The sequence below is a fragment of the Cibotium barometz genome, chromosome 64 (genome assembly GCF_041138505.1).
Source record: "Cibotium barometz isolate CiBa-2024 chromosome 64, ASM4113850v1, whole genome shotgun sequence".
Lineage (NCBI taxonomy): Eukaryota > Viridiplantae > Streptophyta > Polypodiopsida > Cyatheales > Cibotiaceae > Cibotium > Cibotium barometz.
This window is the reverse complement of record NC_141109.1, coordinates 8,420,407-8,446,908: the sequence shown is the minus strand read 5'-3', so window position 1 is coordinate 8,446,908 and position 26,502 is coordinate 8,420,407. Positions and strand designations below refer to the sequence as shown.

The 26,502-nt window shown below is 46.9% G+C and overlaps 1 protein-coding gene across 1 annotated transcript; it reads right to left on the bottom strand.

Moving 5' to 3' along the window:
* Positions 1-1,829: 1,829 nt before the first annotated feature.
* On the bottom strand, positions 1,830-23,082 carry LOC147603273 (protein CNGC15b-like). Its single transcript, XM_086796687.1, has 8 exons — positions 22,899-23,082; positions 22,591-22,794; positions 21,174-21,717; positions 4,118-4,321; positions 3,703-3,992; positions 3,419-3,530; positions 2,933-3,169; positions 1,830-2,785 (listed from the first exon to the last, which is right to left on the bottom strand). Exons 2-8 carry the CDS (start codon positions 22,644-22,646, stop codon positions 2,081-2,083), a joined length of 2,148 nt encoding a protein of 715 aa, XP_086652813.1. The 5' UTR covers positions 22,647-22,794; positions 22,899-23,082; the 3' UTR covers positions 1,830-2,080.
* Between the last annotated feature and the right edge of the window lie 3,420 nt (positions 23,083-26,502).

Genomic DNA, 26,502 nt, shown 5'->3' with positions numbered 1-26,502 from the left:
AGAGAGACCACTATACACTACCCTTTCAAGATGAGATTTCAAAGTGTAGCTGGGCATGAAAGATATAGTGTCTGTGATGGATATTCTAGATACTTTCAAATTCCCAAAGGATCAGAAGAAAACCACTTTCATTACCCCATGAGGGTGTTTTACATACAAAGTTATGCCCTTTGGGCTTACAAATGTTCCTACTACTTTCTAAAGGTTTATGAATTTTATATTTGAGCCCTATTTCGGGTCCTTCATCGAAGTATTTATTGATGATTAATGTATCTATAGTGGCAGATTGGTCCATTGTGAGAAGCTAAGGATGGCTTTGAAGAGGCTAGATGATCTGGGTGGTCAGCTGAACCCTGACAAATGTTACTTGGCTCAAGCCAAGGTAACTCTACTTGGAAATGTGGTTTGTGAGAATGGGATTGAGGCAGATCCTACAAAAGTAGAAGCTTTGCTCTTGTTGGAGGCACCTCAAAATGTGAAGCAGTTGTTGACATTCACACCTAAGGTAAGATACCTCGCCAGATTCATTTATCTTTTGTTGAGAGTTAGTATTTGACTTGTATAGAGGATAATGAAGGACCCGATTTGGACTGAGGTAAGCCAACAGCATTCAGAAGCAGATTGAGAGTTAGTATCTGACTTGTTTGTGACAGCCCAGGAGCAATTACTATCTGCTAGCCAACTAAGGACAATTGCTTGGTTCTGAGAGGCTTTACTGCAAGGTTTTGAGGCTATCTGATTGTGGAGGACATTTTGGGAGCGTGGAGGACAAATTTTTTATTGTAAAAAGTAGAGGACTTTGAAAATAGTTTATAGTTATATCTGGCAGAGCTGGAAGCTATCTTGGTCAGCTGGGAGTTAACTGAGGTCAGGAGGGGCTCTTAGTTGGTAGATTAGAGATACTGGAGGTGAGAGCTGACCTAGGAGGATAATTTTAATAGGCAGTTGGATTGAATGGCTAGGTTGGGAGGGTGTTGAAGTGCTCAACTGTCCTCTATTGTTGTTTTTGCTAAGTTGATTGATAGTGACAATATCCTCCTCACATTGGTTTGCTTCAAACAGTGCTAGAAAGGACACATCAACGGCGGATATTGATAAAACAGAGTGGGGTTCTACTTGGTGTGAGAAAAGTGATGAGTTTGAATGTGAGCTCATAGATGAACGGCGAGATTTGGTGGGAAGAAAGTTTCTTGTATGGGATGGAAACCACCAACTTAAGGCATGTTACTCTTGCATTCAAGAAGGTGAGTCTCACATTCTCACATTTCACTATTGCCATACTAGCCAAAATTATGCTTTTCAAACAAACTATAAATGTTTTTTTAGCTTGGTGTCACACATTTTGTCGACATGTGAGAGTGAGATGCCTATTCATCAATGTTAACAATCGTAAAACAGGCTGAACTTCTCCTTGCACTACAATCTCAAAATGAGTGAGTTTCTAAACCTTTACTTTTTCTTGTTTCAAAAGTATATTGTTTTTGTGGCCTCTCACTAGTGTGTCATGGTTGTTGGTGTAGATTGGCCTATACACGTGGTTCCAACACTCTCACATGAGATATATCTCTTTCAGAAGTTTGGCTTGGCCAATAAGTCGTATAAAGCTTTAATGTAATGGCTTCTACATATAAGACGTATGTATAAGCCTTATGCATAAGACGTTGCATTAAGCCTTATCAATAAGCCATTGCATTAAGCCTTATGCATTAAGCTTATGCATAAAGCTTAATGCTTCATAAGCCATATGATCTAGAAGTTGAAAAGAGTATATTTTGCCCAGTAGAATTCTAAAGTAATCCTTTCTAAATGCCTCTCTAGAGGACATGTACTTTTATGACACAGCAAGACCTCACAAGCCACTCTTATAGAGTCACCATCTTATCACACAGAAATGATAGCAAAGTCACCATCTTAACACACCTGTCGCTTACTCCCATACAAGCACAATCTCTTGAGATACAGAACTCAAAGCCCACTCTTCTAGAGTCTGGGTTCTCATAATTTTAATGACTTCTGAGCTTTGAGATATTATCCTTCACTTGTTGCAATGGACCATCATGAGATTGCTTCACATATTTATTCAATCACCATCTTCAGCTGAGAAATCTGGCTCCGACGGCTTCTGTAGTTTCAAGCTTGACAGGCTTTCCTCGGCTGCATGACGGCCTCGCAATCGGTGGACTCCACGCATTGCGTTAGCTGCAAATCGAGATGCAAAGAGGGCTGTTCCGAGACTCGCATTAACCAGAGCACTATTCCCCTGCATTGCAGTCTGCAGGTTGTACTCCTCTTCTTTCCTACGAAGCTCCGCAAGCTTCCGTCTCTTGAATCTACGCCAGGCAGCCTGGATAGAACACGCCGCCCATGTCTGCCACTGCTGTGAGTAGTGCCGGAACGTGTGTTGCACCTGCTTACTGTGCAGGCGCCTGAATTGGGTGGCCACAAACTTGAGATCTTCTGCTTTAAGTGCAAATGCCTCCACCTCACTTTCGGCAGTGACTGATCTAGTAGAAGAGGGGAAATTTCCACTAGACTTTGGGTCCAAGGCCCAGGTTAGAAGCTCTTCACCACAAAAATGCCCAGGTTTAAGCTTACCCACATTGAAAAATCCAGTTCTTCCTCCATTTGTTGTCTCACTTTTTAGGTGCCCTCGGATGATGAAGAGCATCTCATTGACCGGGTCTCCTTCTTGCACTACATCGGTCCCAGGTGTGAAAAGGGTAGGCTGAAGGCGTTCACAGATGGCATCTAGAAGTTGTTCATCCATGCTTGCAAACAAAGGAACCTGCAAGGTAACCATTTGTAAAAAAAAGCGCCACATTTCTAGAAACAGGTAGCATGTATTCCACATTTCATGCCTGTACATGTGCATGTGCATGTGCATGTGCCTGTGCCTGTGCCTGTGCCTGCATGTCAAAAATGGGATAGTTACCCCTTTGACAAGATCTAAACAGAGCTGTCGCTTGATGTCTCGCCTCAGATCCTTTGGTAAGACATGAACCAGCTCTTCCTCATTGACCCCCCTTGTTTCTAACCACTTGTACTGTTCATAGCTCCGGATACGTTCGCGTAGTTCCGGGTATATCTGGCGGTGCTGCATCCACTGATCCATGTCACGTCGTTTAAGCCTCATCTCCTCCAATCTCACTGTTATGGATTGTAAATAAGTCTGTGAAATACGTATACAACAAAGAATAAAGGTTTTTGGCTCAAAAGGCAATGTGCATAAGGATCTCACAACCAGCTTAACTTGCAAAATACAAATATATATCAGTTCCACCATGGAGGGACTGGCTAGCTCACCACCCAGAGCTCCCCTAAGCACCACCCCCAAGCGTAAGGCTAGACCAACACCATGCCTAACTCCTGAACCAAGCCCTCGTAACCCATACCACAAGAACCCACCAAAAATACTTACCTGCATGTTACCGAGTAGCCGAGCAAATAAGGTAAGCCCGACAATAACAATAATGATTGAAAAAATAACTTCACCCTCATATGCACTAGTCTGCAAACCCTGTCCCAACGTGCTGCAAGGAAGCCACAAGAGTAAGTCAGCACGCGTGCATGTGTGTGTGTGTGTGTGTGTAGATTTTTACTTGGATTAAAATTCATATATTTATATCTGTATTTATATTTATATTCATAATCATATGAGATTTGCACATCACAAAGTTTTTTACTAACAAAAAAAAAACTCACCTTAAATTGCGCAAGCCAAACCATAAACAGTAAAAATATTTGTCAACAAACTTGTTTGAGCTCAAAATGCCATTGGTAAGAGTACTAGTATAGATTCCAAAGTCGAAAAAATTCGTATCAACATTAGGATTGCATTGCGTTTGAATCTCTGTATTGTTCCATGGAACCATATCATCACGCTTCATGCTACAGTCCAGATATCTTATGTCACAACCACCATTTTTGCATGCTTGACGCCAGCATGTATCTTCCCGCTCGACTGCAAGCAGGTAGTAACAAGCACCAAAGAACTGAACAAAAAAGAAACCAAAATTCAGAGACAGCTTAAGTATGTGTTTGCATCGAGTAAGAAACATATATACACACAATCACACTGGCACATACATATATGTATCCATCACATGAGAACACCTACATGGCTGATCAGCATATAAAGTAGTAAGTTGTAAGCCGCTCCACCCCATGCTGTCTCCGTGACCATTTTAGAGGATTTTCCCAGTTGTTGAGTCAAGGGATAGATTCTTGGTATCAACTGAATTAGAATGATGAAACGCAAAGCATTCTTTGTATTATCCGCTGTTGTTCCTTGTAATGCAGGAATCACCAGCCATATAACAATCTGCAAAGATGTTACAAGATGAGAGGATCCAAATATCAGAGAAACCATGATTCTAAAAGAAGTGACAGGAAATCCAACATGTAGCAGAGCTTCCTTTTGCTGCTACCCACCCTTGTTTCACATCACAATAAGACAACTAGAAAAGGATTTCCTTGCTTGGACGATGGCACAAGTTATTTTGACATGTCTCTCAACTAAATCTGTGCCTATCAATAAGGAAGGTTATTCTATTGATTAAGGTTGATTTGTTGTTTCTCTCAATTGCACTCACTTGACACTGCCAGTTTGGAAAGACAAATCATGGAAACGTTTGGAGAAAACACGTATGAAATACCATCTAGACAGTCGAGAGATGAGATTCTTTAAAGCAAAATGTTACAATGCCAGTAAGCGAGGTGCTGGAAAGCCTGAACATGGCAGCATAGATAAACACATCACCACTTAGCGTATTAAGTGTGAAAACGCGTCTCCAAGATGACTAGGCTCTTGAGTGACAGCAATGATGCCTAGGGACTTAGTGGTGTAGCACAAGAGGACGAACTTGACACAAGGTGCGCATGAGTATGGTGTGGCTTGTTATGCCCACATGGAGATTAAAACAGGATTAACAAGACGGGATTAGGGATTAGTCACAAGATGATTAAACAATGGCACGAGATTACATGGAAAGATTAGGGATTAGATAGGCATACTTTGCATTATAATAATGGTCATGTTTATATGAGAGACCCCCTTATACAAGGTGTGTGCATATGCTTCCACCACACATGCCACATATCAAGGCATGATGCCAAGTGTCCCTAAGAGGTGTCACTTTACACATCATTGCTTACATAAGATCCTTCTAAGGGGCTGTTCCCTACACATAAATGAACCTACACACTAGTGGTTGTTCACACACACTAGAACCGCTTTATTTAACGCCCAGAATACTAAGTTATTAAGTGCTAGCGTACACAACCTTCAACATTAATATTTAACATTCTCCCCCATAGTGATAATGTGGCTAGAAAGTGTTGCATGCACTGAAGTCGATCGTGGTAACACGCAACAAAGCCTTCTTTAAACCTTTACTTTGATGAGATCTTTAGCATCCATTCATTGAGTAGAGAGAGAAGAGAATGTAGACGACACATTATTGGGTCCCAAATACCCATTGAAGGGCCCCCCCCTTGGAAGTAGAAGTATCTTCTTTGGAGAACTTCTGTACAGTGCTTGAGAACAAGAGGTAAGACTGCCCAACGCAAGGATGAGGAAGACCGTGTATCAACTAAGAATCCACCAATCCAAGGGCACTATAGAAGACTCTTCTGGCCAATAATGCAAGTCCAGGAAAGCTGTAGGACTGCACAAATGCTGGCTGAATGCTGAAGAGGGGCGTCAAGGTTGCCTAGAGAGGATGAGGGCTGAATTCTGATTTGATTGCTTGATGATCGATCGATCGATTTAGCCTCAGAACTAGGTGCTTGCTTTTATAGGGCATTAGGCTGCTGGTTGGCTAAGGCTACTGCAGTCTCTTTTTTCTTTTTTTTTTTTCTTTTTTTGGAAAAACGATCCTTCTATTAGTTAATGAGAAAACGCCATAAGGCTACAAAGCTCACCTCGCAAGGAGGGATAAAAACACAGTGAACACCTGAGCTCCACCCCCGTGGCTGGCCGCTCTCTGGGGGGGGCTACCTAGTAGTACATGTGGGAGGTGAGAAAAGCCAAACTAGAGGCCTATAGTGCCAAGTGACATCCTCGCCCCTCGTGGTGAGGAAAGGGCCAGGCTGCCACGTGCGGAGGAAAGTCTTGCGGCGCCCTCTCATGCGGTCCGAGTCGCCCTGGAGTTTCCCCCAGTGTCCTCTCAAGGTGTGAATGATGTCCACCCAGAGGGCCTGTATGACCTCCGCCGGTGGAGTCGCTTGGCGGTCAATGGCCTCCCTGCATCGGGCTCTCCATATGTGCCAAGCCGTCATGCTGCTGATCATCTCCCATCTGTGCCCGACCCCCTCCTGAGGGGCTGCCGAAGAGAAGTCTGGCGTCGGAACCACCGCCATCGCCCTGTCAGAGCCCTGGATGGTCGCACTGCCAGGGACGTCCTCATATCCAAGGGCCGGGCCGCTGTCTGTGGCCCAAGCCACCGCACCCCACGTCACCAGCATCTCACCTGGTGAGCCTGCAAAAACCATCCTGAGAGCGCGCTGCCATACCTGCTGTGCCTGTGGGCAATCCCATAAGCAGTGCCGCTACGACTCCTGGGCATGGCCGCACCGAGGGCATGACGCTGGGTGTCTGCCAAAAGCTAGCCAAGCCCCCACAGCCAGTCCTCTATGCGCTCTGAGCCAGAGAAAAAGCGTCACCTTCCGGGGCCGGAAGCTGGCCCAAAGGCGCTGCCAGAAGTCCCTAAGAAAGGCAGGGGAGAGCCCCTGTCGCCGCCAATGCTCGGCCGCCGCCGCCGGGGTGCTCGCTATCCTGTGCCTCTGAATCCGCCGCCCCAGCCTCGCTGTGTACTGAAAAAAGGGGATGCCTGGGCTAGTGGGGGCCGAGTAGGGATCTCGCCAAAACCACTCACCTGGATCCCACTGAAGGCGAATAAGAGGCCTGCTGTCCCAAGCCCATAATCTCCAAGAACAGTCCTCCCCTATCGAGACCGGTGAGGGGTCTACATGCCACTGTCTCTGATGAAAGCCGACCACCCGCACCCTCTGAAGAATACAACCCTGGAGCCCATCCAAATCCAGTCGTGTCCTCTGAAGCTGGCCACCCTCTCCCACCTCGAAAGTGAGTGGGGCGACTCTCTCCGCTGTGCCGCAGACCGCTAGAAGGATCTCATGCCGAGTAAAGACACCCATCCACTGTGGAGGTGGAGGGTCCTGTACTGGGGTCCGCCACTCCCGGGGGATGGCCGCCTCAATGTCCTGTCTCATCGACTCTCTGCCCCTCATCCCACTGAGTCTCCTCTCCTGAGCCTCTAGAGGCAGCTGCTGAAAACATATCCAGTCGTCTAGGGACTGCCAGTCGTCTAGGGACTGGGCTGGGAGCTCAACGGGCCCCACGACACGTGAGGCCGCGATCCAACCATATGGCCGCTGGGAAGTCGAATCAAGGGGTTCCAGATCAATGGCTGCCTCAGGCGCTCCTCATCGGTGCCCGGGGGAGACTGGAAGAGTGACGGCCTCAGATGCGCCCAGGCCCTCAGAAGGCTAGCTGCAAAACGCTCCTCAAAGCCAAGGCCTACTCCTCTGGATCGCTGCTCTGTAAAGATCCACCTGATGCTGGGGGTCCAGGGGCCGCTAAGAGGAGGAGTGCGGCTGAGCATCCTGGAAACAAAAAACTCCTTCCACGGCTCAGCGCCTGGCAGGAGGCCACGAACTACCAACTTGCCAAGCAAAGCTCGGCTTTGGCAAATAGGATCAACAATGCCCAGGCCGCCTCTCTCCCTCGGCTGAGTGATCACAGCCCATGCCACCTTGGCCCTGGCGGGCCGCCCGTCGCCATCGGACCAAAGAAAGTTCCTGATGAGCCTCTGCACCTGGCCAATGCACGCCCGCGAGAAGGCCCAGCAAGAAGTGATGTACCACATGGTAGCAAGCAGAACTTGGCCACAACTACTCGGCCAGCCAGAGATAAACGAGCGGTACTCCAATACAGAAGCTTCTTCCGAATGCTCAGAAGAAGGGGGGCTATCTGCTGCTCCAGAGATATATCAATGCCCACGTAGCATCCCAAATAACGCACTGTAGTGCCGGGGGGCAGCCACTGAAAACCATCAATTGGCCTCCAAGTCGGGGGGGGGGGGGGCATAGAACTGACCCACAACCCACACGACTTGTGCCAGTTGATCAAAGCACCCGAAGCTCTGCAAAACCTGTCCATGGCTGAGGCGAAGCGGCGGAGGTTCTCCTCACCTCCTTGAAGATAGACAGCAGTGTCATCCGCAAACTCCGAGTCTAGGAGCTCCTCCGAGGTGCGTAGGGGAAGCTGGAGGCCCCGCAAACCTGTATCCTGTGCCGTCAAAAAGAAAAAGAAAGGGCGCCAAGGGGCACCCCTGCCGCACCGAGCGCGAGAGCTGGAACCTCTCTCCGCGCACGCCCTGTATCAGCACCTGGCTATGAGCCGATGTGTAGAGTGCAGAGACCCCACGGATCCACTAAGGGGGGAAGCCCATCCTCTCCATAGTGCCTTCCAAGAAGGCCCAGTCCACCCGATCATATGCCTTCTCAAAGTCGAGAAGGAGCACTGCCAGATCCTCCTGCCGAAATCTAGCCAAAGCCGTAGCCTCCCAGAAAGAGAAAATGTTATCCAGAATGCTCCTATCCTGGATGAAGCCTGTCTGCGTGGAGTGGATGATGTCCGGAAGGTGAGGCTGAAGCCGCCTGCTGATCGCCTTAGCTAGGACCTTGTAGGCCGTGCCTAGCAAGGTGATCGGTCTCCACTGTCTAATCTCCAGTCTGTCTCCTCCCTCTTTGGGGATGAAGTGAATCAACCCCTCTGCCATGCTGTCCGGCATGACTCCCGACTCCATAATCTCCTGGAATGCCAATCTGAAGCCCCTATGTAATAGGCCCCAATACCTCTGGAGGAAAGCCACTGAGAGACCGTCCTCTCCTGGGCATTTGCCCCGAGGTAATGCCTGAAGAGCCTCCTCCAGTTCCGTATCCGAGAAGGGGGAGAGAAGGGAGTGCTGCAAATGGGCCGGCACAACCGGTCTCGTGAAGCTCCAGACTGCCTCCCGAGCCTCTCTCACCCTGTCATCTGCTGGCTCAGCAGAGAGAAGATCCCTGTAAAAATTTGTGGCTATCGCCCGAACCCTGGGGGGATCCACCACAACCTGGCCATCAGCCTGCCGAAGACGGCTGAGACCCTCTCGTCTGAAGCGAGGCCCTGTCGCCTCAAAGAAATCTCGAGTCACTCTGTCTCCAGCCTGTGTCCAAAAAGAAGCCCGAGCATGGAATCGGAACTCCACCCTCCTCTCCTCGATGGATCTGATCTCAGTGCGAGCTAACTCCATCTGCTCTGAGATCCAAGGGCTCGTAGGATCCCTCTCCTGGAGTCTCTGGAGGGACGCTAGACTCCTCCGTAGGCTCCTCTCCTGCTCTCTGAAGGCCTCCAGACGGTCCAAGGCAGCCTGTCTGAGCATCCGACTGATCTCCTGCAAGGCACTGGCAAGATCGCTAGCCGTTCCTCTCCTGAACTGCAGCTCCTGCCAGACCTGCTCAACTCTGATCGCAATCTCGCGCTCCTCTATGAGACAATCTCGAATCCGGACGCTCTGGCCCCGCTCTCCTCTCGTAGGGTCCTCGATCTGGAGAAGCACTGGAAAGTGGTCTGAAAACGAGGAGCCTGCAAGTATGCCCACAGTGTCACCTCTATCACAAGCCCACTCATCAATGTAAAACCTGTCGATGCGGGAAAGGTTAACTCCTGTGGCTCGTCTATCCGAGCGCAAAAAAGATAGACTCCCCTGCAACCTGCCAAACTCCGGGAGAGTCCACGGATCCTGGCCTCTCACCTGCAGCACTAGTTCCTCCCAGGCAGCGAGCTCCGGCCCATGAATGGTCTCCTGGCTGCCCCCCATCCTGTCCTCTGCATCCTCCAGCATGTTGCAATCCCCTCCTAGGCACCAGTGGTCTGCCAAGGGGAGGGACTGCCTAATGGTGCTCCAGAACTCGGCTCTCCCGGTCGCCCCATTAGGGGCATAGAAGTTGAGGAAGCCAATGCGGTCTTCCCCAACCCGAAGGATGATCCACTGCGCTCGACCCTGGACCAGAGTGCCAGAGTCCACAACCTCGGATAGAAGCTGCTCGCTGACTGAGATGCATACTCCACCCTGGTTCCCCTGGGAGCCATATGCCGGTGACCAAAAAGTGTGACTCCTGCCTGGCAAGATCTTCCCGCAGGTGCGGGTACGCCCGGCAGAAAGGTGGTGCTCCTGGATGAAAAGGATATCTATGGGTCCTCCAACGAGAGTCCTCTGGATCTCCTGGCGAAGTCTGCCCCGACCAATGTAGCAGCGATGTCCACCGAGACCCTGGATGTTCCATGAGAGGATCCTCATGGATGAGCTATGGCAAGTGAAGCAGCCGCCACTGGCTCACCCCTCTCAGCCGGCCCGGATGATCTGCCCTCCACTCTGTGAGTCTTGGGCGCCGGCTTGGAGGGAGAATAGTCACTGTCTGTCCGGGTGCGGAGTCTCTCCAAAAAGAGGGTGACCTGTCTTTGTCTCCAGCCCCACTCCGCCTTCGCCCTGTCCAGGGCATAGACGTGAGACCAATCCTCTGCATATATGTATCTAAAGGTCGGCTGCACCCTCGGGGCGGCATGGAGGAGAATCAGTAGCACCGCCTCAACTGAGGTGTGGACCGGATCCGCCCGCCAATCTCCTATACCAAACAAGCTCATGCGGACTGAGTGTAATCGGGTCTGCAATAGGTCCGTGAGCCCCAAGTCGCTGAAGTGGTGAGAAAACTCCAGTATCTGATCACGCAAAACTTCCTCTACAGAGTTGCAATCCCATGCTGTGTCTGGGGCAACATTGAGAGGAAAGGAGAAGGCCACCATGCTGCTCACCACTGAAGGAGAACGAGAGGGATGGCACACCACGCAAACTCGCAAGGGCGCGACCAGTGTCTCGAACGGGCCAGCATCCAGCTGGAGGCACCTGAAAAAACCGTAATCCACTGGTAGCCCCATCACTCGCAGGGGCCCCCCAAGGGAGGCTGGAGAGAACTCTGTGGCGGGCGAAGCTAGGATCGCCATCTCCACCGGCCCGGAGTGGCGGTGGAACAGCCGCTGGACTGAACTCTGGCCTACCCAGCTGCGCTGCCCCGGGGCAGTGGGTGGTCTGGCAAAGTATCCTGGAGAGGCCGAGGGAGGGATGGGGGCTCGCGGCGAGGAGGGGGGAGAGCGAGGAGAGGAAGGAGAGGCATCTGCCAGAGGATAGGTGTCAGGGGGGGCCGCCGGGGGAGGCGGGAGGGGGGGGGCTGGGGGGGGAGAGGGGGGGTGGAAAGAGTGCTCTCCGGGTGAGGGGAAGGGGAGCCGGGGGTCGCAGAGTGCAACCCGGGATCCTCAGGAAGCTGCTCCAAGGAGGGGGCGGGGCCCCCCGCGGGGGGAGGCGGGAGCGGGGTCTCCATGTGGGAGGCTCCACCAGCGGCCTCAACGGGCACTGAGTCTGAATCCTCGTCCATCGGGGTGGGACCTGCTGGCCGCCTATCCCTGACTGGAGCATAAGTGCGGGTAGGTGCCTGTACGCCAGCCAGAGCCGCCTGTCCGCCAGCCTGTGCTACCTGCTGGCGTCTGTGACGGTCCCTGCGGGCCGGGCGTTTCCGCCGGCGAACCTCCTGCCATCCGCCAGCCTCCTGGGTCTGCGCGGAATCCTCCGCCGGGGCCTGCTCGTCAGATGATGGCGCCTGCTGTGGCGAGCCAGGGATGTCCGGTCTCTGAGGTGGATGGCCACCACTCGGGTCTCCTGCAGGGGGTCCAGAGGCGGCATAGCGTGAAGGATGAACCCCCTTGCGGGGACAGGCGCGTGCGAGATGGCCCATCTCCCGACATGTGTAACACTGGCCGGGGAGGCCCGAATACTCCACGCGCTGTATCAGATGTCCTCCAGAAAGACAAGGGAGGAGGATCGTCTTCGGGAGGGACTCCGGTGACGAAACCACAACACGAATGGCCGGGAGTCCTGCTGCCCGAGCAATCACTGAAGCCGCTGTCTGAGGCGTCTCCACCACCTGCCCGAACGCCTTGCCAATGGATGACAAGAGGGGCAAGTACTCCCTACGGAGTCCAGGAAAGCAGATAGTGACGGGGAAACCTGTCGCGCCTGCTAGCGGGTCAGAAGCAGGGTCGAAACCATGAGTCCATCGCGCCAGGAACGCCCGGGATGAGCGGAGGGCAATGGGGCTCCGAGCCAGCACCATCTGAGCTGCCTGGGGGGACTCGAAATCCACCTGGTAGTAGCCACGTCCCAAAAAAATCTACGCTGACGATCTTGGCGGGCACGCCAACAAGGCTGCCTTGCAGAAGGTCGCGAAGCTCTCTCCGCATCATCGGACGGCTGCCCACTATCTTGCAGACCAAGGAGGAGGCCTCAAGAGCGGATACTATGGAAACAAACAACTGAAGATCTTCAGCTGTGAACTCCAGACAGAGACCGGAATCGGCAGGGGTAGTCGGAGCGGCTTCCATGGAGTCCTCCAGAGGGAAAAGGCCAGAAACCGGGGTCACCAACGGGAGGGACACAGCCCTGCGAGGAAAAGGAGAGGCGGAGGGCTACAGGATTAGCGGGGGCGGGGCGGGGGGAGCTGAGGCGGGGGGGAGCTAGCGGTGGGGGGAGGGGCGAGACGAAAGGGAAGGAGAGGGAGAAGGCCAAAAAAACAAAAACAAAAACAAAAACAAAAAACAAAAAACAAAAAACAAAAAACAAAAAAAACAAAAAAAAACAAAAAAACAAAAAACGCGCAGCGAAGGAGAAGGCGGAGGGGGGAGAGGTGGCGGGGGAGAGAAGAGAGGCGGAGGAGACGAAGGCGATGGGGGTAGAGAGGCGGGGGAAGAGAAGTCGGGGGAAGGAAGCAAGCGGGGGGGGGGGGGGGGGATGGCGGGAGAGGCAGCGTGGAAGGAGGCAGAGGAGGATAAGGCGGGGGGGGGAAAGAAGGCGGGGGAGGTAACGAGGAAGGAGGCGGGGGAGCGATGGCGGGGGAGGATGCGAGGCAGAAGGCGGGGGAGAAAAGGCGAGGAAGGGCGCAAAGAAGGAGGCGGGGGAGAGGACGGAGGAGAATGCGGGGGACTGGCGGGGGGGGGAGAGGGGGGCGCGACGGCGAGAAGCAGCGGGGGGGGGGGGGGGGGGGGAGAGGCGGAGCTCGCAGGCGAAGTCGTACAGCAGTCGTAGTCACTTCGCTTCTTTTTTCCTATGCATCGGTGCACGTCCCATCTAGCTTGCTACACATTTATCTTTCCTTCATAGGGAAGGGGTGTACAAAGAAACTATAAGGCTACTGCAGTCTGCCAGTGTTTTAGACAAGAAAATCATGGAAAAAGCCCATATATGCTGGTCCACCAGTGCTTCTGCTGGTCAGCCTGCTTTGGACAAATAAATGCAAGGTCATGTCTATTTAACCTGGTCGGCCAGGCCTGCTACCCATATGTTTTCCCTTTAGTTGCTGTCCGCTTGTCCTTCATACCCACTAGGGGCTTACAGCCAGGATGGCCTGTTGTATGGGCTGCCCAAGAGTGCCCATGAGGCATGGGCTGCCCATGGCATAGCGTAGGGCTGCAAGTACACACTTGTACTCATGCCCATGTATGCCTACATGCTAATGATGCTTCTACATGCAGACCTAAGCTATGGCTGATTGCTACATGCACTTATCTCATGGGGTTCTCCAAGTCGGTTAAGAGGACTGCCTCCAAACTAACCTCTATGGCTCTGAGACTGATCTACGTAGCTCGTGCCTGATTATCCTTGGACTGAGGACCCACAATGGGGTCACCATGTACGACAAATGTTCCTACAAAAGGTACTACTACTGTACAAATGCTGCACTGATGATGATGCCAGTGTGTCTCTGTGTACCCCACTGCAAGGTGCACGTGACATTCCCTCCTGCTTAGCTTGGCGGTAGCTTCAAGTACTCCACCGATAACCAGGGGTACTCCTGAAAGAACTCTTTGTCCAACCATACCGCTTCATGGGTTCCTCAGTCCTTGAACTTCGTATAGAATTGTCTGTTTCTTCCACCGGAACCATGCTTCCATTTGTGGAGGAGAAGTTGTTTTGGCCCTATGACTTCTGCCTTGTCGATCATATCTGGTTGTTGTTCTTCTGATACATCCTGCAATGTTGGACCTACATATTGCTTCAACCAAGAAACATGAAAGACATTGTGCATAGTCCAACTTTCCGGCAGGTTTAACTGCACGAATCTGTCGGTAAGGGCAAGAATAAAGATCCGTGAAAAAGTTTGAGTAAGCCACTCATTTAAGAATGAATTCTCCCTTAAACCTATTGAAGGCAGGAGAACCGGTAATAGAAGTAAACCTCTCAATATTTTGACTTCAAAGAGACATCACTTAACTTCTAAATGACTAAAAAAGGGCTGAAACTATGGAATGAAAGCTTGGGACAACGCTTGCCCACTCGATTCAGCCATTGCCTCATGATCCTGAGATTTAACTAATCTCGTTCCTTAAAATTGACATCTCTTCTAGATTTATTGGCTTGCTGGATGCAAGCTTCCTGAGCTTTGGCAAGGTGTTCCTTAACTGACTCAATGATTTCCGAAAATGTTTCGGTACTCTTGTTGGCCTCTAGGGATGGTGATATATGTCTCATCAAAAGAGATGTGAATCGGTGAGCAAATGCTGCCTCATACGGCGTCTGGCCAATACTAGATGAGTGAGTATTGTTCAAGATTGCATATACCAATGGAAGATATAGTTCCCATTTGCATTGCTGCTCATGGCAGTATGATTTGAGAACATAAAAGGCCAGTTGATTATATATCTCTGTTTGGCCATGGGAATGCACTAGAGCTGCAACTTAGTCCCTAAGTTGTCAAATAATGCTCTCCAAAAATGGGATGTGAACTTCGAATCTCTTTGATGTGATTGTCCATGGCAAACAACCAATGGGGTAACCAAAACCGAATGAACAAGCAAGCTATATCCTTGACTGCGGATGTTTGCTTACATGGAATGAGCATGCAGAACTTACTGAATCTATCCACAATATTTGTTTCTAGATCCAGATGATGCGAGAAGAGAGCCTACGAAGTCCATACTAATGTCAATCCTGGAATGCTTCTAAAGCCTTGCTCGTAACGGACACTTTCTGACGACGAGTCTTCACACCCTTGAGCAAGTCTATGATGAAGTGCTGCAAGGTCAGAAAACTTGTCCGTAAGTGTGTCGTAGGCCAAACAAAGACCCACAAATGAGCGGGTTTCCTAGACTATCTTGGGAATATCCCAATTGAGTATGGCCTCTACCTTTTCAGGGTTGACGCTAATATCTAATGATATATCCCAGGTAATGTATTTCCAGTACTCCAAACTCACTTTTCTTGGCATTGATAACAACTCATTGTCCTGCAAGAGTTGTAAAACTTTTGCCACATCTCACTCATGCTACTCTGCAATCCTTGAGAAGATAAGGATATTATCTAAAAAGATGAAGATGCATTTGCCAATGAGATCCCAAAAAACCCGAGACATCATCTTGTTGAACGACGTTGGTGCATTGGTGAGTCCAAAAGGCATCACCACAACCTCATAGTGGCCTCGCGCGGGCATGAGGCGGTTTTTGGAATGTCGACCTCAAAGATCCGAATCTGATAGTAGCCACTCTTAAGATCTATCTTGGAGAAAAATTTAGCACCATTGAGTTACTTCATGATGTACTCTATTATGGACATGGGGAATCTATTCTTAACTGTTAGCTTGTTTAGTGCCCTATAATCCACACACAAGTATGCAGTCTTATCCTTCTTTTGGAGGAGGAAGGCCGAAAAAACCAGCCCCGAGTAGCTGGGATAACTGCTACTCCAGCTTGCCCTTTAAAATGCCTTAGAAAGGTGGTAGGAAAACTTATTGGGACTCTGGAGGCTTTGAACTAGGAACCAACTCTATGCGATGGTCCTCAGGTCTACTGGGTGGGAGATTGGGTGGGAGGTCGCCTTGTAACATAATGCCGTGGTATTGAGAAAAGAGACCAGTCATCCTCTGCTCCAATGCGGGTGCTATCTTAACAACATTAGACTGAGAGCCGACATAAATCAGCACACTCTGCTCCTTTCTTATGGCTCGTTGGGTCTGAATGTAGGAAATGAGTGGTATGCCACGAATGCACCTATCCCCGAGAATCATGATGGGCTCAAGAAAACCTTCAACAATAGTGAAAGTGTCCTGCCTCCAATCAGGATTGGGTGCATACTGTCTGAACCATTGGATTCCAAGGATCATGTCACGACTCTCACCCTAAAAGAGGGGAGACAATGAAATCCCTTTGGAATGTTGCCTTCTAAACTTGGAATTCAAACTGTTGAGCTTTCTGAGTGATATGTGTACATAGACCAGGTGTAAACCCCTCCACATCTAAATGATAAGGAACCAAGGTACAACTCATTTTGTTTGCCAACTGCGGAGAGATGGCATCCTCAAAGTTGCCCATTTCGAAGAGGACAATGAACAGTTGTCCCTTTGCAGTGCCATAGAACCTTCTTGTGTCCCTCAGCCTCACCCTCCTGCATATCATCAAATACCATTGGTGGCACGAGATTCAAAGCTGGCTTGCAGTGCCATAGGCACGGATGAGAGCCTTCTTCTGTCCCTCAGCCTCACCCTCTTGCATATCATCAAATATCATTGGTGGCACCAGATTCAAAGCTGGCAACAGCTCAACAACATTAGAGGAGGCTGAATTGTGGAGATGTGGATGTGGATGTTACAGTCACTACTTTGGAAATGGGTGCCTTGGCAAACTTTTCGGCCTGCCACTTAGTGCAATCCTTCTTCTCGTGTCTTACAGTGTGGCAGAAGAAACAATAGTTCTCTGCCTTGTACCGTGTTTATTCATCCGGCTCGAGGATGCCCCCCTTAGATTTTTCCTCAGATGTTTTCTTGGGCGTGGAATCTTTCTTGTTGCCTGATTGACCCTGAGAATTTTTATTTTGGTCCTTCTGGTCTTTGTTGTTCTAAGCCCCCTTACCCTGGTTGAATGACTACTAGGTAGATGCCTGCGGCTAGGGCTTAGGACTAGATTGTACTTGCTTGGGCTTACCTTCGTTCAGCATCTTGATTCTAAGCAAGGGTCAGTGTCTGTGCATCAGTCTAAGGTTCAAAGTTTCAGACTGGGTACCTAATGTTTGTGTCTAAACCTCTAATGAACTGTTTCAACTTGTCTTCTTCCGATAGACCCAACTCTTGGGCCATGATAATGACCTTGTTGAAAAGGTCAAAACAGGGGAACCACTCTGAGTGAGTTTGTAAAACTTGTCCCTTGAGATTGGTCATATACTGCAGTGGAAGGAAACCGGCCTTGAGGTCAGCCCACAAAAGTAGCCCAATCAAACAAATATTGGCATGTTAAGGGGTTTGCGTGAAGGTGAGACCAATGCTACCACCAAGTAACAACTTCCCAAGTGAGTTGAGGTGTTGCCACTTGGACTTTGTCTTGTGGATCTATGATTTTAGCTAATGAAAAATGTGCTTCAAACTGATGAATAAAGTGAGTAACAGCAACATGATCACACTTCCCATCATACTTACTAAAGTTTGGTGAAGTCTAGATGACGGTGGTGGTTGGGGTGGTAGAGGACGACGGATTTGGAGCCATCATGGGGAGGGATGCTAGAATATGTGCCATCGTCTTGTTGATGCTAGAGTTGCATAGCCTCCTAGTTGAGCTTTTGTTGGTACTCTCCATCAGCTTCTTCCCAACAGCACTAGTCTTCTTTATACTTGCATGTGGCTTCCTTATCGCTTCGTTCCTCCGCACATCTCGTTTCTTCTTTCTTTCTTTCTTCTTGGTCTTTTCTTCTTGCTTCTTCACGTCTTTCTTTGTCTTTTCTTCTTCAAACCGAAAAACATTCTTGCCAGATCTGAGAGACCTTCTCTTTGGGCTTTTATTTTCTATTGCAAGCTGCATCTTCAATGAATTGATTTTCTCCATCATTATCTTGAGGAGCTTCTATGCTTGGCGGAAGCGTATTTTCTTTGGGTGTGTTGCTTTGGAGGCTTTGTACCTCCACAACTTCCTACTGGCTTTCTTCAGACCGAAAATGTACAATGCTTGAGAACAAGAGTTATGACTGTCCAACACAAGGACAAGGAGGAACGTGCATCAAGACAGAATCCACCAATCCAAGGGCATGTAGAAGACTCTTCTGGGCCACTTACGCAAGTCTAGGATGTAGGACTGCACATATGCTGGCTGAATGCTGAAGAGGAGCTTCAAGGTTGCTTGGAGAGGATGAGGGCTGAATTCTGATTTCATTGCTTGATGATCGATTGATTGATTCAGGCCTAGAACTAGGCCCTTGCTTTTATAGGGCATTGGGCTGCTGGTCGGCTGAGGCTACTGCAGTCGGCCAATATTTTGGACAAGAAAATCGTGGAAACGGCCCAAATATACTGGTCAGCCTGCTTTTGACAAATAAATCCAAGCTCATGTCTATTTAACTTGGTCGGCTAGGCCTGCTACCCATATGTTTTCCCTTCCGCTGTTATTGGCCTGTCCTTCATACCCACTATAGGGGCTGCCGGCTATGCTTTAAAGCCTGGATGGGTTGTTGTATGGGCTGCCCATGGCATAATGTAGGGCTGCAAGTACACACTTGTACTCATGCCCATGTATGGCTGACTGCTACATGCACTTATCTGATGGGGTTCTGCAAGTGGGTTAAGAGTACTGACACCAAACTGACCTCTATGGCTCGGAGACTAACCTACGTAGCTCATGCGTGATTGTCCCTAGACTGAGGGCTCACAATGGGGTCACAGCATACGAAAAATGTTCCTAAAAAAGGTACTACTACTGTACAAATGTACTGCTAATAGGCCCAGATGGAGATTAAAAAAGGATTAGCACTATGAGCTTACACACTAGCGGTTGTTCACACGCACTAGAACCGCATTTAAAGCCTAGAATACTAAGTTATTAAGTGCCAGTTTACACAACCACCTAGCACGTGTTTATTTCCACATTAATCATTAATATTTAACATGGCTGGTCATGGTTCACACTAGACGCCGAGAAGCCAAATGGTGTATATAAGGAGGGGTGGTTCATCTTCTCCAAGCCATGCTAGAGTTTCCTCCTTTTTAGTGCTAGAGCTTTCTGCGTTTCTAAGAATCTCTTAAGAGACTCTATAGTTTTCCAAAAGCTATTGTCTTCATACAATTCTTACACTTGATAAGCATCTCTAGAACACTCCTGCTCCTGAGTGCCCTCTCACTCAATTTTGTCTCATTTGGAACATAATGAGTTAAATCTTCCAACAGACAAGTTCATCATCCAAAATCAAACTGTCTCCAGGCCCCAAAATCTTTTTCAGTCTACCAACATGAATGACACGATGAATCCTCACCCTTGGTAGCAAATCCACTTTGTAGGCCACCTCATTAATTACTTCAATAATTTTTTAAGGCCCAATAAACCTTGGAGATAGTTTATAAAATGTTCACCTATTAGGCCTCAAATAGGACATGCCCACAATTCCCAAGCATATCCCCAGCCCCGCACTCCCAGCCGCACGCTCAATCCACACCAGAAAACAAGTGCACACCTGCAAGTCATCTCAGGAAACATGCTTCATGCTGATGCACTGTCACTGGACAATCTCCTACCTTTGAAGCTTGTGCTCCAGTAATCTGAACTCAAGTACAGGTGGAAACCCTAGCATGCCTCTCCATGGGTGTTGACCCACCAAGGCACTTCCTCCTAGAAAGAAAGAAAGAAAGAAAGTTATATTAAACGTCTCCTAAAGACCAAATGGATCTATGAGACCAAAGTGATACAATGCTATCCATGGTATGTCTCATCATGGAAAAGAAAAAGAAAAGAGTACAAATAACATAGCTCTCTGAAAGTAGACACTGATACAATGATCGTCATGGGGAAGTACATGGGGTATAAGCGCTAGTACAAGGGACTCTCATCATGGAGTACATGAGAATATGAAGCATGTCAGGCACATCAGCCTCCAGTAGAGGGTACACCTCTCTCAAGTATGTCGAGCATGGGGTTACTGAGCCTACGTATTGTGGTGAGGTTTGAGCTCCTTAATAGAGAAAGGGCTCTTCAGAGAGGCACACACAGAGCGATTGAGGAACCACCAACTGGGTATGCTGCCACATCCACTGTTGGGAACAATCCCCAACCCAACCCCCTGATCGTGAGGAGCCATTGCACCGATTCCCATCCTGTACAAAGAGCCATTGCAATTTTGTCCATACCTGGCATCGATACAAAGAGTCAATCATCTGCAGGAGCAAACCGCTGCGCAATGAGATGCAGGATGGCCCTTACCGAATGGTCATAAATTGGGGAACCAAGCCAAAACCTGGTAGAATCTTGTTCTGCTAGAGGAAAAGGTTGTGGGGTCTGCTAGAGACGCCATTTTCTTTGAGAACCTTCACCTAAGGTTTGGAAGGCAAGTCTGTCCATGGTGGGCGGACCTTCAAGCGATCATCAGTTAGGTCCACTGTGGTGACACTCGGCCTTGGGTCTTTGACAAGGTGTCAAAGGAGATGCAATACCTGTAGAAACATTTCTCCATGACTACAAACAGATGAAGAAATGCCCCTCTGGAAAAGCTTTAAGGCTCAAGTGGCAGTCTGTCCGTGGACAAAGTTGCTCATTGTGAGCCTGCAATCAATCATCAGGTAGGTTCACTGGATTGAAATCAGTCTTGGAACATCAACAAAGTGTCGAATGAGAGGCACAATGCCTGTAGAAATGCTTCTCCACCATTGGATCCTTTGGAAAAAGGTGAAGAAATGCCCCTCTGGAAAGGCTCTGGGGCTCTGTTCACCAAAAGGCAGGAAAAGAAGGAGAAAGGAGGGGGTGTTGTGCAGTTACATACATCAAAGTTCATGTTGTATATCATTTTCCACCATGCTCTGATCAATGTACCTTACCAAAGACATCAGAAAAACAAACCCATCAACAACTCAAGGATTTAAATGCTTCATTATGAAGGTTTTGACTTAGTCTTCAACAAGGCACATTCCCCCCAAAAATCCCTATTTCCATATGCCTTTGGTTCACCTCAAAAACGTTTTGGCAGCTGGTTCTAAAAAGTTGCATGCATTGAGGCAATAAAAGGGTTTATCAAATTTGCAAGACTTTTTCAATATATCACAAAGCATACCTGAGGGAGAGGTAATACAGCAATTAGGTCCAGAATGAAATTCCTTGAAAGGTACCGCTTTGCAATGAGCATCGGATCACTAACAAGCTCCCCTCTACCAAGGACACGGGAGGATGAAACAATATAACCAGTCCTGAACACAACTCCAATGTGGACCAAGTGAAAGATGTCCGTGATAGTCCGCAATATGGTAACAACAATGGCCAAGCGTGTGTCTATTTCCAAGCAGACGTCTCCTTCGTTAACCACCGGTAGGTAAAAGAAGAGAGGATCAATGAAAAGGGCAGCCAAACATGAGCAAAGAAACAAGCTGTTCCACCGATGCCAAGCCTTGTCCCTTGGATCGAAAATTTTGCTTTTCTTTGATTCATAACCTTCTACATGCACCTTTGCAGCAGGTCTAGGGCAGAAAAAATTGTTCAGCCCTCGCAAGCCCTTTAAGCCTCTCTCAGGCTCTTTCTTTGTGTTTCCTGGCCCATTGCTTTCAACTTCAAATGTAGACATGCTATACATGCCAGTGCCGAATGGTGTGTTGTTCTGAAATCTGCCCAAACCACCAGAAAGACATTTTAGTAGAATGACAAGATTCACCCACCACCAAAGGTTGCACAGAGAAACCCCAATTAAGTATGGTGAAGACAAATAGAAAATTCAATCTAGGGTCTATGGGCACCAAAAACCAAGAGCAAGCATCTCCAATCGAAACGATCACAAAGGCAATCACAGACACGATGGGAATAAAGGAGCTAAACATGGAAAAGGCATGGCGTTGTGGGTAACGATACCACAACAGGAAAGACCACTCATAGGAAAATTTGAACACCTTGAGGATCGCAACATTGCCTTCACACAAAGATCTGCCATAGCATAGCAAGGGATTTGACACAGCAGTCAGTATAACACCACGTGGGTAGAAAGACACCACCACCACCTCACCATGCCTTGCACATAGAAATAGAAGAGGAAGTCTTACCATTGGGAGGCCTCACTGCAACATGCAGGCAAAGTACTAAACAATGTACGTCTTCGGCTAGTTTAAGGGTGTTAACAGACAAATTCCCGCCCATTTGATGGCCGGGGAATTTGTCTACCCATTTGGGCAGGCATTGGAAAGAGAGCCCCCATCCCCCCCCTCCCCCAAATGATGTTCCCATGGGCGGGTGTTATGTCACTGGACCCTTAGGTCATCATGAGCTTGCAAAACAAGCACAAGAAAGCCAGATGATGATAAAGGCTTTGTTTTTTTAAGTAAAAACCTCTATCGCCGCAGAACTGAAAAACCTTCAAACTTTTCCTTGTTGGCAAACATCTATACATAACAAAAGACAATTATGTTCACTAAACTATCCACAAAGGGTCAACTGTGGTTATCTATACATAAATTGGTACATCTATCTATCTATCCACAAAGATTTACCTGACAAATCTCTTGTTTTGCCCATCCATTTTTGTAACCTTGCTGTTAGGAAACATGATAAAGTCTTCACACTGCCTAAAACCAGGATCTATGTTTGATTTGAGAAGCTCCAAGACCTGGCTTTCTTGAGTCTATGTATTATAGATGTTCGCCCATAAACCAAGACTATATTTGCAGTAAAACCCTCTCGTTTCATCAACTTTCCTGCACAAACAGCCAACAACAGTATTCAATGCATGTAAAGATAAAATAGCTTTTATATCCCAATGAAGTAGAATCATGGTGATTAAAACCACCGCCTTACAAACCTGCCTTGACATAGCCAGATCAAATTACCGTCTGCTGAGATCAAATAAGGCCTATGAGACCCAATCGATGTGCATACAAGAATAGAGTTACAGATCATGTGCAACAAGAATAAAGCTAGTGATTTCCTCCCAATGATACTCTCTCTCTCTCTCTCTCGCTCAATCTGCGCTGCGTGCAGAGAATCTAATTTTGATATAACGAAATTTTATGCATCTATTTATGCAAAAAAAAATCAATTTAATAGGAGTAACACTTTTAAAATAAAAAGATTTTCAATATGCATCTCTCTATGCATAGAAATTGAATCTGATGAAAATGACACTTTTATAATAAAAATTTTCAATATGCATCTTTCTATGCATAGAAATTGAATCTAATGAAAATAACACTTTTATAATTAAAAAATATCCAATTTACATCTTTCTATGCATAGAAATTGAATCTAATGAAAATAACACTTTTATAATAAAAAAATATCCTATTTGCATCTTTCTATGCATAGAAATTGAATCTAATGAAAATAACACTTTTATAATTAAAAAAATCCTTTTAAACATCTATTTATGCATAAAATAGGAATAACACTTTTAAAATAAAAAGAATTTCTTTTAGAATGCACAAACAGTAGGGATTATTCTTTTTTGAATAACATAAAGATAAAACTTATTTCCACAAAATTCAAGAAAATTTTACCATAACCTCCTTTGTATGGCTGACCATTTTCTCAATTTTTACATTCTAAATTTACTTTAAATTTTATCCCAAGATAAAATAAAGCACTCTAATCTAATCAATTTTTCACTTCTAAAGAGTAATCAATAGGAAAAGTTTAACTCAATTTAATTGTTACTCATTTTAGGATAAAAGAAAGGCTGAAATTCTTAATGAAGAGAAGGGGGAAGCCTTTTCATCAAGGCTTATAATATATAATCACATTAAAAAGCAAAGAATTCAGAAAACCATAGATTGGAAAAAAGTAGAATTATATATTATAAGCCTTTTCATCAAGGCTTATAATATATAATCACATTAAAAAGCAAAGAATTCAGAAAACCATAGATTAGAAAAAAGTAGAATTAATAACTTACATGGAGTTTTGTGAGCTTTCCTTTGGCTTGAGGGATTGAGGTTCTACTCTTACATGGAGTTTTGTGAGCTTTCCTTTGGCTTGAGGGATTGAGGGATTGAGGGTTCTACTCTTGTTTGGATCAAGAGTGGCCACCAATTCTTTGTAGAGGAATTAGTCAAAAACAAGTGAATTCAATATTTTTGGCTCTAGGGGAGAAGTAGAGTAACAGTGCATAAATACTATTAAGATTTTACAAAGGAGAAGGCTTCTATTTATAGGAAAAAGTGAGCCACAAACCAAGCAAAGTGATTCTAGAATTTTCCAGATCAGTTTGGTCAATTTTTGACCATTTTTTAGTCAGTTCAGCTTACTTTTTGGAACTAGACTTGAAATAGGAGAGAGGAGAGATGAAATATCTCATTTTATTGATTTAAAATGGGAAGTAATGATGAGAAAAAAGACACCTCCTTCATGAGGGGGAATCCCCATTTTGAGTTGTCAAGAATCAATTTTTAAACTATTTTCCTTGGTCCTTAGTCCACTCTTCATCTTATGTGAGTATTTACTCATTTTTGGGAGGTTTTTCTTTATTTCTTCAATTTATCTCCTTCCTACATTTGGATTAAACTAATTGGTCCCTCAGAACCTTAATCCAAAATTTTCAGAAAATCTAGACCCTTAGGCTAAGGCCCTTTTGAGCAGATTATAATTTATTTTTAATGCACCTTAGGAGATATTTTTCAAACTTCTGTTTTTGGAAAAATTTAGTTTAATAAGAAAGGATATTTTTCCAACCAAAGATATCTAAAAACTGAGGTATCTCTCTCTAAAATATTTTCTCTCTCTAGGCCAAAACAGGTAGAAACAAGATCTTTTATTATTCTGAAAAGGGGATTGATTACAGGGGAAGAAACTCGACATCTTGAGGACTGGGGAGGAATCTTACATTCTCTCCCACTTGAAAAACGCGAGATGTCCTCATCTCGTAGGTGGAGTATGATCTCTTTCATCTTCTTCTTCTTCTTCTTTAATTACTTCCAGCGTTACTGCCTTGGAAGCGGACGGTCGATTTGGAAATATCTCTCTTTGCCTATCCCTATTCTGAGGCAGAGGTCTTGCATTACTTTGGATTAAGACTGCGGGTTGGTTAGAGGGTCTACCATCGCTGGGATTTTCTTGATTTTGGCGGCGGTAAGAAACCTGATTACTCTGGAAGGAAGGAGCTGGAGTCTAGAATCTTGATCCCTGATTTCCTTGCCCCGAAAACCTTGATACAAAAGGTGTTGGGCAATCCATACTGTGATGTCCAAATCCTTGACAGTTATAGCATTTCACTCCTTTGTTCAAGGGTGGAACTTCTGAAGTTGAATTCCAGGGGATTGAGTTTCGGGAAAAGGACATTTCTTCCATTCTGGAACTTCCCATATCCTAGGCTTGACCCTGATATCTTTTAGGCGGCAGAAGGTTGGAATCACCTTCTGTAATTAAAAACCTTTTGAAAGGTGATGGTGCTGACTTCGGCGGGACTTTGACATCAAAGGCCTTGGTGAAATCCTTCACCATCCGCACTGCTTCAGCCATGGAAAATGGCTTGGCATTCTTCACTAGGATATTCAAAGGTTCATTCAGTCCTCGAATGAACCTGGCCATCAGCTGTTCTTCATCCAGCGGGGCGGTGGCGAGAATTTAAGGAGGAGAGCAAACGCTCGGTGATATAATTCAATAGTTCTGCTCCCCTGGGTTAATTCTAAGAATTCGTTCATCTTTGTTTCCAAAAAGTCAGGAGGACAGAACCTCGTCCTTAGGTAATTTTTGAGATCATTCCATGTCTAGGTATTCCGATCCATACGGTTTGTCTCGCAGTGGTTTCTCCATGCCACTGGCTGTTTCTACTATCTTCAGTCTTGTAAGAGCCATCTTGCTCTTCTCATTGTACCCGGTGACATCGAAGTACTCTTCCATTGCTTCGATCCACTTTTCCACAGCCTCACCCAAGTTTTTCCCTTCACCCTTGAAAGGTCCAGGCTGGGATCTATGAAGAGTTTTACGAACATCCAAGTCGACCTCTTCGTGATTGAGTTGAGGGTTATCATTTCTACCACGACAATCTCAATCCATGCTCCTATCAATACGAAAATTCTTGTTAAGTCCCTTTATTTATGATTCAAATCCGATTTTAGATTATTCAACTGATTCTGGGGTTCTTTAGATTGGTCAGTTCCTCTCACAGAATCATGGGATAAAGATAGTCATATAGAACTCAATATTGGATAACAATTCATTCAGAACATCTCATTCATATCCTTAACACAATAATGGTCCATTAGACTGAAATTTCCATCTGAACAGTCCTCCACCATGGGGATTTCAATTATACAGATTTTTTTATTTGTCATCCCTTAACTTGATCCACTCGGTCAAATGTTAACATTAGCAATTTATCATAGCACAATCCACTAATCTCATAGTGATTTGCTGAAGTCATTATCGTCATTCCAATTATGAATATCATCACATGGACTTGTCCCATTCAT